This window comes from Dendrobates tinctorius, unplaced genomic scaffold, assembly GCF_039654945.1.
Source record: "Dendrobates tinctorius isolate UK_male_01 unplaced genomic scaffold, ASM3965494v1 ptg000016l, whole genome shotgun sequence".
NCBI lineage: Eukaryota > Metazoa > Chordata > Amphibia > Anura > Dendrobatidae > Dendrobates > Dendrobates tinctorius.
In genome coordinates this window covers 1,180,838-1,195,381 of record NW_027361684.1, presented here as the reverse complement: position 1 = coordinate 1,195,381, position 14,544 = coordinate 1,180,838, and the positions used below count along the sequence as shown (strand labels likewise).

The following is a 14,544-nucleotide window of genomic DNA, read 5'->3' as shown; positions in this document are numbered from 1 at the left end:
AAATGTAAAAAAGGAAGCAAAAAAACTCAATATGATTCTTTTAAAATGATCACCAATGGCCAGAATATTACATTTTGCTATAAATATGGATTTTCGCTAAGGATGCACAGTTGCAAATACTCTTAGAAGGCCAACTTCCAATTTTTCTAGTTATCTGTCTAACCATCCATCTATCCCTATAGGGTTTATCATCAGTTGCAAGCGGGGGAAAGTTAATTGGCATGGAGGCCAGTGGGCATGATGGGCAGCAGGGAAATCAATGCTCATTATAGCCATTCAGGTACATGTTTGCATTGACGTTCTGCCTGTAGAAAGCTGTCAGTGAAACATTTAATACTATAGTGCTTGTCATTATACTCAGTGGGCATATCATGAGCTTAAAAGATCTGCCGGATAACGAATGCAAATAGCCATTATATTAGCAGCCGAGGAGATAATATCAATACATCTAATTGACAAAACCACTTATCTCTCTAATAAGATGATCGAGAATATTTATTCAATTTCTTAGTCCAATTATAAACTCAACACAGAATGGATTCAATTGCAAATATATCCTTTACTTTATCAAATGGCTGCATGCTCAAGTCAAACAATGGCTGACTTCAATGACAACGCGCCACTGTCCCCATAAAGCAGAAAGCCCATGTTCTCTTACCTTTGGAAGGGAAGCTCTTGAGCCTGAGCTCTGAGTTGTCATTGTTAGGACAGTTGTAATTCCCAAAGCAACTCTAGCAGGAGCTGCATCCATATTAATCCAGAAGGAAACCCAGGATAAGATGACAATGAGTAAGCTGGGGATGTACATCTGTATCAAGTAGTATCCCATCTGACGTTCCAGGTGAAACTTAACCTCAATGCAAGTAAACTTTCCTGAAAGTAAATGAAACATAGTCTTGTCACTCATAGGAACATCCATCATGATGAGTTAAGTGATACCACCTTCTCAAGTGAATCGGTCAATATGCCTCCAAATGGTGGCTCTGCACATTGTAGTACTGTATTAAAGGGTCATTCTCAATATTGAAAGTTATCACCAGAGCTGAGAAAAATATTTCACTGACAACCACCTTCTACCTATGGGTGGTACAGCTTCTCCAACATCTCTTATGATTAATATTTAGCAACACAACGAACACATGATGTCCCAGGCCTGCTAATCATAAGTGCTAGGGATGCACAGGTAATATTAGGCATGCAGCGCTCTGGTCCAACCCATGGATGACTGCTGTGGCCACTAGGTCCAAGGCTCTGCAAACCTTTTTGCTTTACTCTAGTTATCATCCATCCTCAACATTGGTTAAAATCATCCTCCAGCCAATGGGGGGGTCTGACCTCTGGGTCACCAATGAACTTGTGAACAAGGCTCTTAATGAATTTATCTATGGGACTAACAGAAAAGGTCCAGCACTGTACTCCACTATCTCCAGGAGTCCCATAGAAGATGAATGGAGTTGTGCCACACATGCCTGGCCAATGCTCCATTGTGATAAAAGATTTCAGGGCTTCAATCTTGAAATCGGTGCGGGTCCCATTAATCAGAAACGCATCACTTATCCTGTAGGTATGTGATAACTTTCATGAAGCAAAGCTAGTAGGTAGAGATAAAGCCAAACATAACACAGCAACATGGCAAATTTTATGAGAGATCCGAGGCACAGTAGGGTCCAATAGGAGTCTATGGGTATGGTATTATGGGTCAGTTTCACATGGAGGCAAATGATGCAGGAAAATACAAGAAACTCTGCTTTTTTCTAATACTTGTGTTGTTTTGCTCCAGTTTCCTTCCACATTCAAAAAACATATGGCTCATTGTTTTTTTTATGAAATTGGCCCCAGTGTACTGTATATGTGAGAGATAGTGGTATAAGATGCAAGTCCCAATGATGAGAAGGAGTAATTAGTGAACACATGTCCCATAAAGCTCTGTCTGTCCGCTCTGGGTGCCTTGTATATAAGGAGATAATGTATAAAGGACAGTTCAGTATTAGAAAAGAAGGAATGGCTTTTTTGGACAAAACACTGCACCACCATTTTACTTGGGCTCTTTCTGTTATGGGTGGCTCAGTGGTTAGCACTGTTTTGCAGCAATGGGGTCCTAGGTTCAAATCCCATCAAGGACAACATCTCCGGGTTCTCTTCCAAATTCCAAAGACATAGTGTAAAGGGGTTAAGTAAGATGTTCAATGTTGTTTTTATTATTCATTGCTAGATGGTACTGCTACATGTTGACATGTATTACCACACATATGGAATGGTACTGCTACACCTTTCTGGGTATTACCATTGTTTGTATTTATGTTCTATTGAATTGTTGTTTTTTATTTGCGATAATATTTAGTGCATTGCAAGGTTTGCCATTTACAGAATAGGGAAAGCGTAGTGCTCCCTTTGGGCACTAGAGGCAGGCACTCTAGTATATAGAGCTCCTAGTAGGAAAGGGATAAGTGTAGGAGGGGCTTCCGGGAGTTAAGGTTAGATGAGAAGGAAGTTAGTTCAGACGGGGCCAGGGTGCCCGAAGTGTCCACATGGGCTATAGGCCTAGGACGGCTCGGCAGCCACGCAACGTTAAGCAGCGACAGTCCAAGTTATCCATGACTATTGGACAGCAGTAAAGTGGGCCAAAGCAGTAGAGAAGATGTGGCGACTCATTGCCTGGGCGGACGCTCTTAGGGCGGGAGTCGGACATAGTGAGGAACAGAAGGATGCTGTAGCTTTGCAGGGAGTGGTACAGATGGGTCGGATGCTTTTCCAGAGGCAACCAAATCAGGTGGTGGATGATTTCATGTCTGGGGCAAAACAGGCAGAAGGAATTGTCATCATGGCGAGGTTAGGCCAGGAAGAAGCTGGGAAGCAGTCTAAGACGGTCTGGTCCGGGCACGTGCTGTATAGAAGCATCAGTAAAGTAGGGAAAGCTGAGGAAGCAAGTAAACACGAATGTGTTATTTATGATGTGCCAACTGTGGATGTATTGTGTGAAGTTGTCAGTAGACAACTTCACACAATAGAAGAAAGAAACTGTTCAAGTTAACATGGACTGTGTCTCAATTTGGGAGTTGCCTCGGAGAGGGGCCATCACCACTTGGGAAGTACCCAGGAGGACCCGAACCTGGAGACGCAGGTACACCGTACAGTGAATTGTATCTTTCTGTGAGAGAAGGCCTGGACACTGATACTTTAGTGTCTCTGGCCACAACTATAGTCCTGGCCGACCCTTACAATACTGAGAGAATTGTGAGCCCAAATGGGGGCAGTGATGAGGTTGTCTATGAAATATGATGGTGCTGTATAAGCAAGAATAATAATAAATATTGCAGATCAGATGCAGACATAGGACTAAACTGCAATACCAGTCAAGTGTGGTAAACCAGTCCCATACAACCACTACAAGCCATGAACATTGCACCACTTCATTGTGACGTGTTTTTATCATTCACGACATGTATGAAATCTAAACATTGTGCTTGCTTCCTGTGCAGCAGTGAGAAGTGATCCGAAGTGACACCACTAATTTTTTCTCCCCTCTTAAACGATATCTCTGCAAACTTTTTTTTTTACGCTGTGACGAAACTTTGTGCACAGACTGCGACCCTCCTGTACCTGGAATTCAGAGGATTTTTTTTTCTCTAATAGAGACAGATGCAAGTATGACACATATGGCCGAATCTGTGACGTGTCAATACGAGAGACTGCATACAATGACACAAGTCACACAATTTAGGATACACTCCTGCTTATCTGGAAAATTATGGCATCAGTTAAAAATGGATGGATTTGGAAACAGTCAGGAGGTTGTCTGCACGTTCATTCTCCGCTCCACAAATACAAGCTAATACACTCCCATCAGTCAGAAGAAAGCTTCGAGGAGTGTCTGGGGAATCGTTTTTTTCTTCTTCAAAGAATGATAGTGGTGTCTTTGATTTATTATGGAAACATGTGAAGAATGCGTGCAATATAGGCATAAGAGTATTACAAAGAGATCACACGGCGAACGTGAACTCTATCTGATTTTACGAAGCTCCAGAGAATGTTATTATGACCTTCACTGAAGACAATGAGAGTAGGCGCCTTATAATAGATAACGTGCTCCGATTCTTTACCAACAGTCCCTGTAACACCAATACAGGATACAGTACAAATCTGCAGCTCTCTAGTGTTAAATGTAGATGCGACTATTCATATACAATGTAATCTAAGGGCGCATTCACACAGTATTTTCTCCTATATTCAGTAGCCCTGCTGGGCTTATGTCCGGATCCCCGTAAAACGAGATTCAGGCATATGCGCCGACAGGACCATCTCTATATATAAAAGTGAATGTATGTATGTATGTGTGTGTGTGTGTGTGTGTGTGTGTGTGTGTGTGTATCACCAACCAATCACGAAGCATCTTTCATTTCACCAGAGCTGTTCAAAAGAAGCTGAGCTGTGATTGGTTGCTATGAGCAACAGTTTTCCTTGCAACCAATCACTAAGCATCTCTCATTTCACCAGAGCTGGTTAAAAGTAGCTGAGTTGTGATTGGTTGCTATGAGCAAGTTTTCACACTTGACAACACCTCAGCAGACACTGACATGGTGGGAGAAATCTTGCATCTTCGGGAACATAAGCTCCGAGCCATTGTCTGCCCCCCTGAAAGGAGCAGTGAGTACGTGACAGAAATGAATTACCCCCCCTCCTTTGCTCATATCCCCCCATCACACATCCTCCATCCCATAGGCACATCTTCCCTCTTAAAGGGATCATTGGTATGGAAGTCAGAGCAAATCCATCCAGGGCTTTGATTTTGACCCTAGGCCTCTCTTAAAGGGATCCCTGGTAAGGAACCGTTCCACTCAGCTCTGTGGTTCTGACCCCAGGGTCTCTTAAAGGGATTATTGGTATGGAAGTTAGGGCAAATCCACATTGCGCTTTGGTACTGACCCCAGGCCTTTCTTAAAGGGATCTCCTGTATGGAAGTTAGGGCAAATCCCTCAACGCTCTGATTCTGACCCCAGGGTTCTATTAAAGGGATCATTGGTATGCAAGTCATGGCAAATCCACTCAGCGCTCTGGTTCTGATCCCAGTCTCTCTTAAAGGGATCCCCGGCATGGAAGTGAGGGCAAATACACTCAGCGCTCTGGTTCTGACCCCAGGCCTCTCTTAAAGGGATCCCCAGTATGGAAGTTAGGACCGTTCCACTCAGCGCTCTGGTTCTGACCCCAGGCTGACGGGATGATGTGAGATATTAGGGGTAGAAATCCAGTGGCTCTGGCTGACGGAATGATGTGGGATATTAGTGGTAGTAGTTCGGTAGCTTTGGCTGACAGGATGATGTGGGATATTAATGGTAGTTGTCTGGTGACCCTAGCTGACAGGATGATGTGGGATATTAGGGGTAGTAGTCCGATGGCTCTGACAGGATGATGTGGGATATTAGGGGTAGTAGTCCGGTGGCTCTGGCTGACGGGATGATGTGGGATATTATATTGAATGTGGCTATGCTGAGGGGGCGAAGCTCTACACTCAGCTTTATATATATAAATATAATCATTATAATTTGTTATAATTAACCGTAGTTAGTTACTATGCCCGGGCAGCGCCGGGCTCTTCAGCTAGTTGACTATAATGGTGTCGACAGAGTCACCGTATATTCTGTTGTGCATCATTTTCAGCTGTATACGCCTATGGAAGGTGAACAGCAAGATGCTGTAGACTATATATTGCTGCCCTAGGCGGACATGACAAAATACACTGTGAAAAAAAATGGAAAATGTAGCAACTGCAAAATCCATTAAAACATCACATTTATTTGTAGATTAAAGCATGAAAAGGTAAAGTTTGAAAAACATGTTAGCACAACGGTCGACGCGTTTCGAGCTACACTAGCTCTTAATCGTGATCATGTGGTATGTGAGTATGAGACAAGGGGCAGGGAATTATATGTAAAGCAGCACTCCAGCGGTGCAATAAGAAACAATGCTGGAGTGAGGCATTAAAGCCCCTGTTACACACTGCGATATTGCTAGCGATATCGCTGCATGTGATACTTACCTCCGACCGGCTCCCCCGCTGCTCATCGTTGGTCGCGCGAGAAGGTCCTGGATCATTTCTCGTCGGCCACTTCCTGCTGCGCTTCCTGTGGCGCCGACGAGCGAGGCATGGATGCGGGCGGGAGGACGTCAGGATCGCCGCGTCTGACAGGTAAGCAGCAACCCCCGACCCCAGCGATGTCGCTGGTGAGATCTGCCTGTGTGGCAGCTCACTAGCGACCACTTAGCGATGCACCAGCGATCCATATCGTTGTCGGGATCACAGGTGCATCTCTATGTGTAACGGTACCTTAAGACTTAAATGGAGAAAAAAAATGTCAGCATAGTCTATTAATTAAATTAGTCATGCTTACAAATGTTGCAGCCGGAGCTTCTATGGTACATGCTGCACAGCAACAGGAGCAAAATAATCAGTCTGTAAATGCTGAAAGCAGGAGCTTAAGAGGCTAAAGGGCATGTCACACTAAGAGATATCGCTAGCAATATCGCTATAACTAGTGACGTTATAGCGATATTGCTAGCGATATCTCTGTGTCTGATACTTACCAGCGACCGGCTCCCCCGCTGCTTATCGCTGATCGCGCGAGAACGTTCAGGACTGTTTCTCGTCGTCAGCTTCCTGTGGCGCTTCCTGCTGTGAGGACGAGCGACGCGTGGAGCCGGGCGGGAGGACGCAGGATCGCCTGGTGTGACAGGTAAGTAGCGATCCCCGTCCGCAGCGATGTCGCTAGTGAGATCTGCCTATGTGGCAGCTCACTAGCGACCACTTAGCGATGTACCAGCGATCCTGACCGCGTCATATCGCTGGTCGGGATCGCTGGTACATCGCTAAGTGTGACAGTACCTTAAGCAGATGCTCTGTCCAGATTTTCCCTTTAGGCCGGAGCTGCGGCTGCATAGAAATACATGCAGCCGCAGCTCTGGTCCTGGGTGCCGGTGGCAGCGCCAGGTGTTGATGCGAGAGACTCCTGCGAGTTTCTCGCATCACACATGGTAGTGTGATACCGGCCTTATATTGAGCATTCATTGCAGTCCACAGGAGGTCCAGCTGAAATTCTACAGAACACACTGAACACTTTCTCATTTTTTCCTTCTCCAGTGGAATTTCAGGATGGTTTGGATTCTCATGATCAGAGTATTAGCCAGTTTTAGTTATGAGAATTAGTATAGGAAAGTACAGTTGACAAATTTTAATAAACTGATAAGTTAAGAGTAACTAATATATTTTTTGTTTTCTTCCAGACACTGCAACGCTATAAACTTTTATAATACACTAAAACACTTTAATAGCTTATTTTGCCTCCTTCTCTTCCAAACACTATACTGCTGTGCTCTTTCAAAGCTCAGTTCATGCACCTTCAGAGGCTCCTTTCAACTGCTGCTCAGAAAACAGAGTACATGACCTCCCCTGTCTGAGTTCCGAGAGTGGGAGCACAGAAGCTCAAACAGTGAAAGCCAAAGCATTTCCGTGTGACTCAAGTCCCTAATTATTGGGTCCTAATAAAGAAAAATTTTCAATACACTTTTATAGACCTGCTGCTTATTTAATGCTATATATATTGTTGTTAGCCATGTTGACTAAACCCTACTGGTGTAAGGCCATTGTCAGATTTGAAACTTATGGCCTCATGCACACCACTGTATAATAATTCTGTACACCTTCCCTGTATATGAGGACATACTCCTAATGAAGGTGTGGAGATTGGTTTCCATAAATTTGTGACTTTTTTTGTATTATATTTTACTACAGAATCCTTGAATATGAAGTGTCTAAAGATCCGTAGCATGGAATATTGTTTTAAGTGGTGCTAAAAACTTTGTGTCATCAGAATCGCTGCAGATTTTACATACCGTATTTCAGTTCTGTAACTTTAGAAGGTCGGACTACAATTAAGAGTTTGTTAAAAAAAAAAAAAATAAAAATTTCCTCCCCTTGTTTCAAGAGACATAACTTTTTTATTTTTCCATACCCACAGCCGTATGAGGGATTGCTTCATTGCGGGACAAGTTATACTTTTGAATGACACCAATGGAAATCGGGAAAAAAAAAATCCAAGAGTGTTCGTTGAAGTTGCAAAAAAAGTGCAATTCCACAATTATTTTATTTACCTTGTCCACTATATGAAATATCATTCTCCAGGTCAATACGGTTACGAAGATACCAAACATGTAGAAGGTTTCTTTTTTTTTTTAGTTAAGTGGTGAAAAAAATTTGGAAATTTCTAAGAAAAAAGAAAAAAACTGTTGCTTTTGTTGCCATTTTCCAAGACCCGTACTGTTTTCAATTTTTGGGAACTGGGGCTGTGCGAGAGCGTATTTTTTCTGCCCTGATCAGACTTTTTTACTGATGCCATTTGGGGGTAGATACAATGTTTTGATCGCCTCTTATTGCATTCTACTGCATGTTGCAGGGGTCCAAAAAATGTAGGCGTTTACATCTTTCAGTATACCACCCTACCCGCGCCCTCTGTTCTGCTGATGACCTGAGGTTAGCATCCTCAATAATCAGAACCTCCCACTCCCGTCTCCAAGACTATACACGTGCTGCGCCAATTCTTTGGAATGCACTTCCCAGGTCAATACGATTAGTCCCCAATCCCCACAATTTTAAGCGTGCCCTGAAAATGCATTTATTCAGACTGGCCTACCGCCTCAACACATTAACCTAATCTATCCCTGTGTAGCACAGCCAAAAGTTTTACCATAGCCAGGTTCCCCGCATCATGTTCCCACATGCTTTATGCATCCATTAGCCCTCTGTGTCTGTACTGTTACACACTTAACATTATGGCTGGTCCATACAATCAGGGCAACTGTTACCACCCACCTTTCGTGTCTCCCCTCTTTCCTCATAGACTGTAAGCTTGCGAGCAGGGCCCTCACTCCTCTTGTTATTTGTTATAATATATGTGATTATTGTTATGCTGTAATGTCTATAGTCTGTACAAATCCCCTCCGAAATGTAAAGTGCTGCGGAATATGTCGGCGCTATAGAAATAAAATTTATTATTATTATTAATTATTATTTTTATTCTCATTACTCTAGTCAACATTGGAATCTTTCAATTTCAAATGCTCTAATTTCACCAAAACAGAAAGTGTTTAGTAAATGTTGTCCTCCTCAGTGTTGTAGTCCCTCTTGGGGATCATTGTGATGTCTTTTCTATTTTTTTTTGCGCATGAGGAAAAATGGACTGTTTTCATTAGTGTGTTGGATCTGATTTTTCATCCATTTTTCGTCCATGTGTCCATTTTCTTTTATCATCAGTTTGGCATGTCAAAAAAGAAAAAAAAAAAACTTATGTAGGAGTTCTATCCATGAAAAACATGGATAGAACATGTATAAGAACAAGGAAGGTTTGAATGAGGCCTTAGAACAAGTGATGATTGAAAGTGCTCGGATAAGGTGCATGCTAGCAGTACTGACCGAGTGTCTTCGGCGAGCTTGAAAAATCTGTTTGAGTCTCCACAGCTGCATGTCTCGCGGATGTTTGACAGCCTCAAGACATACAGGGATTGCCTGCAAGAACATTTTTTGAGCACATCGAAGACAATCGGTTAGCACATGAGCAGATAGCAACTCATCTAAGCATGTTAGCTCATCAATACTTAGAACCAATGCTACTAGGGGAGAACACCTTCGCAACGCAGCATTGTGGCGAACATACTTTGCTTTCTCCATATCTAATCTTTGTTCACACACCCTATGTTTCCGATTATATAAAATATTAGGTATATGGAGGTACAGAATGGACTCGTGGTTGTCCATGGTGAATGTAGCATGGACCCACACACTACATACTGCATATGTAACATGGCCATGTGTAAGAGCCGTTACAGTTACAAGAGGCAAAGCCCTATAGATAAGAATCAGAAATGGGAAGCAAACCAGTTACCTGTGTTGTAGTGCTTTGTGCAATATCCTAGTTCATTTTCCTCTTTTAGTATAAACTGCGGCAATGTTAAACCATCAGCGACTTGCACCGGACTATTACTCAGCCATTCAAATATGAGGTCATTCATTGTGTATCCAACTAGGGGAAACAAAGCACAGTCGATTAGATCGTAAATTGAAGGCGCATCAACGTCTCACGGAAAGGAAAATCAGACATTTCAACCTCATTTGCGGCCGGGGAAAAAGCATCTAACATGCAAAACAATTCTAATTATCCCACTTCAATTGGAACTAAATCGGAATATCTCACACAATATAATGATGCTCATGAAATGCTGAGTTTTTAAAAAAAAAAAAAAAAAAAAAAGACTAAATATAAGCCTTCATTACTTTCCAGTTGACTTTTGATGGAAATATACACAGGGCTGGATACAAGCTTTGTTCCTAATGAGCCTCTTCATTTTGTTATAGCAGGATCACTTTTACATGACTTATGTACGTGACACTTACTTATTCCTGCACTAAGCCAATAATGAAGAGAAGGAAAAGCGATGGAGGATGGATCTTTAATGGCGCTGCCGAAGACACCATATGATGAAAAAGGAGATCCAGGGGTCGATGTGCTGAAAATTGCGGTTTTATCATCCAACGCGCTTCAAGGTTAATAGATTTCTTCATCAGGACAAAATCAGGTTTCGTCCTGATGAAGAGGTCTGTGAACTTTGAAATGCGTTGACTGATAATATCACAATTTTCGACACATCGACTCCTGGATCTCCTTTTTCATCATATGGTGTCTTCAGCAGCGCAGTTAAAGATCCATCCTCCATGGTGTTTTCCTCCATTTCATGTATCCTGGATCTGCAGCAGCCTTTCTTTGGTGTTGTGGCACTCAACCCTATCTGAGGAGCACATCCTAACACCCATCGCTCTCCTATCCTATATCTGGGTAAGGCTAGTTTCACACTAGCGTTTATCAGCGCAGCGACGGCCTGCGCACGGCCGCCGCTAAGCCCCGCCCCCTGCCGCGCCTCCGCCGGTAGCTCCGTCTACCGGCGCATGACGCTGCATGCGCCCCCATCTTTATCACTGGGGGCGCAGGCCGTGCGCAATATGCATTTGGCGGCGCATGCGTCCTTTTGATGGTGCGCCGACCTGCGCCAAACGCAACCTGCTGCAGTTTGGTTGCGCCGGCGCACCGTCAAGAAGGCGCATGCGCCGCCAAACGCATATTGCGCACGGCCTGCGCCCCCAGTGATAAAGATAGGGGACGCAGGGCGCATGCAGCGTCATGCGCCGGTAGGCGGAGCTACCGGCGGAGGCGCGTCAGGGGCGGGGCTTAGCGGCAGCCGTGCGCAGGCTGTCGCTGCGCTCATAAACGCTAGTGTGAAACTAGCCTTATCCTCACTTTTAAATGTAACTTCGACAATAGTACGCCAATGTATACTTGTCAAAGATATGCCGACAATGCTTGAGTGGTGAATGTCCTCTCCAACCTAAACAATGTGTAAATCTATTTTAAGCAGTTTAATTTCACTTGTTAATCCCTGACTTACTGAACAGTATTTATTCATTTTTTTCATATAGATAAGGCCTAGATTACAGGTCACTTATAACATCAGTCTGGAAATTGGCACATCTGCAAACGATACATTCCTGTACAGCGACAGTAATCCTTCAGAAGCAGAATACAGGTGTTCATGTAGATGACATTATTTAAAAGCTATATTCCCATCTCCAAGATCCTATCACAATATGTAGTAGGTATAATAATAATATTAGCAAATACCTTGTTAAATATTAATAATCCGTTAATTTCTTATTAGACCCAGTTCTGTAGAATGCTTTAGCTTACATGACATAGGCTATTTTTAAGCTTGGCTCATGGTAGAAAGACAGCTCCATATATGTAGAGATCACGTGTTTCAAGAGACGTATATAATTCATGGCTAACTGTAGAGGGTGCTCTCTTCTTCCCTCACCATCATGAGAGACAGACGCAAGATGACATGACATAACAGCTGGCGATGTGAGAAGCCGAACTGAGACACAGCAGCCATTTGCTATTCAGGATCTCGGAGAGAAGAAGAATACATGTTGCTTTTGCCATGTGGGATCTCAGAACATGATCTAATGGACAATTTCTCTTTCACCTATTTTTATTCACCTGTTTTTCTGTAATAACCTTTCTTTGATGGAAGTAAGCAAATAAACCACTATATTTTTATCTGGTAACTAGTCCTGAGTATTTTACAGGATATGCATTATTTTACATTGGAGAGCCAGCCAGATCTGAATTTTTGTACTTTTTTGCGGATTTCCCTCAACTTGCACACACGGGGGATTGGACTTTGCTAACGTCAAATCATATGTGTAAGTTATCGGGAATTCCACTACTTACAAGAATCACATAGAACCTAGAAGTAAGAAGTACCAGATAGATTGAGAAGTACTACAAGTGCCAAAAGTACCAGACGTAAGCCAGACGTGTGAAGACAGGAACCCAGCGTTGTCCATCAAAGGAGCTGAGACATTTCAAGGTAAGATAAAATGGATGTCATTAATTGTCTTGCTAAGCAGAGTAAATTGAAATTTAAGTCTGTAGACAATTCTAATTCAGAAGTTTTATGGTTAAGTTTATATGCCGAGTGTGAACTCGAGAATCAGAGGTTAGATTCTAAGTTTTTCAATAGAGAAAGAGAGAGATTAAAAAATATTCTACAGATGGTAGATATATTTCATAGATCTGTGTCAGAGAAATCTAAAAATGATTGTGTAGAGAATAGTGATATTCCCGAGATTCACTGTAATGTGGAGAAACAGTTACAAGTAGCAGTCATTGAAGGTGACCTTGCAGACGTGGAACAAGATGGAGACGTAGGAGGAGACTTCAGAACTGACGTAGAGGACGTACAAGGGAAAGACGTACCACTAAAAATAGAAGACTCACAGGCCCAAATCCGAAGTAACGTGAGGAAGGATTTGATAAAAATATGCCAAATAATTCCTACTTATGACAACAAAATAGATGTTTGTAGAAACTCTGAGATCTTTGAAAGTTGTACTGATAACTTTGATTTATCTAACGAGGAGAAGAATCAGTTGTTCAAAATGTGGATCCCTGTAAATTTTGCTAGGAGATTGTCTTTAAAGTTATCTGGTGAGACACATGAGAATTTAACTGATAAGGACAGATTAAAAATTCTCATTTTTTGTTCATCAAATGAAAATCATCCAGATATTGATATTCTTCAAAAATTAAGGATTGGTCGGAAGGAATGTATTTTTACGTTCATGTCCATATATGAACGTTTGTACAAAATGCTGAGTGAGAATGTCAAAACACCGTCCCTCATAAGGAGTTTTGTAAGCAAATTTTGGTTTCTAAATCCTGCATCACGTGTTATTGCGTCACAAAAAGATTCTTTGTTTGAATGTGCGCAATTCCTTGATTTCGCCAGAAAACACGAGAATCGTGAGAGGAAAGTAAATTGTGCTAATTTTGGGAAGACAGGCAGAGTAAAATCTTATCAGAAGCCTGTATTAGCAAAGCCTTCTAAAATGAGATTTCCCCAAAATCAAATCTACGAAGAAAGAAAAAGAAAATCACATGTTTGTTATAAACCATATGGAATGATGCAAAAGAACACCGAAAAGACACAAATTGAATTAAGAAAAATGATGAGTTCTGATTTTCTTTCTGTAACAAAGATGGCCGAATTTAACAGACAGAAACAGGTGGTGAGTGACATCATGGCCTGTAAACTGAATACTCTGCTCCAAGAATCTATTAGCTTTAAAATGGCAAGAACCTTTCAGGATATTTTTTGCAGAGAAATAAGTATGGGTGTAGGAATTGGTTAGAAAAAGTAATATATATATTGTGTAACAGTGTTATACAATTAGTGAGTTATATGTAATTATTTTATAGAGTATAATCCTGTAGTTTTATGGTTTGTGGATATATACATAGTCATACAGTATATATAGAGTGTTTGTAGAAGTAGAAATAGTAGAACTGTATTTTTTAATGAAAATTAAAATCTACATCAGTAATAATATTTAGAATTATATGATATTAACCTTATTTTTTATGTTTCCTTAGAATTTTCATTTCAAAGCAGGACTTAATCGAGAAAAATTCTCTTCCAAGGATTTATGTCTTTATTTACACAGGAAGTTGCAATAATTGCATGATTTTATATATATATCTAACCCTTAAAAGGAAATAACCAATTGCTTTTTAAAATGTTCTGGGTGTGTGTTTTTTTTTACTGCATGGTTTGAATGACAACCACAGCAGGGGAATTTGAACCTTGTTCTAATAATACAAGTATACCAGTATACTATGTCCCTGTTCCTTAGGAAAAGAATTTTAAAGGGGGAATATTCAAAGAAATATTAAGAGACTAAATTGAAATAGTTTACAATGCATTGATAATTAGGATAATTTGGGTTAAAATACGTGTATTAAAGTTAATATGTGACACAGTCTGAGTGACAGTGACTGAGTGTATGAGCAGCTGCTGAGCGAGTAATGTGATACGTTTGTGAGACCTCAGGATCCTGAATGCATGAGAGAAAAAAAAAAAAAACCCCAAAGCTTTTATCTTTAG

At 41.6% G+C, this 14,544-nt stretch overlaps 1 protein-coding gene across 1 annotated transcript in view; it reads right to left on the bottom strand.

Moving 5' to 3' along the window:
- Positions 1 to 14,544, bottom strand: part of GLRA2 (glycine receptor alpha 2) — a 267,688-nt gene that overhangs the window by 145,756 nt on the left and 107,388 nt on the right. The window contains exons 6-7 of the mRNA XM_073565226.1: positions 9,930 to 10,067; positions 659 to 873 (exon numbers count right to left, since the gene is read on the bottom strand). Of these exons, the coding sequence (XP_073421327.1) occupies positions 659 to 873; positions 9,930 to 10,067 (353 nt within the window). The remainder of the gene's footprint in view (positions 1 to 658; positions 874 to 9,929; positions 10,068 to 14,544) is intronic.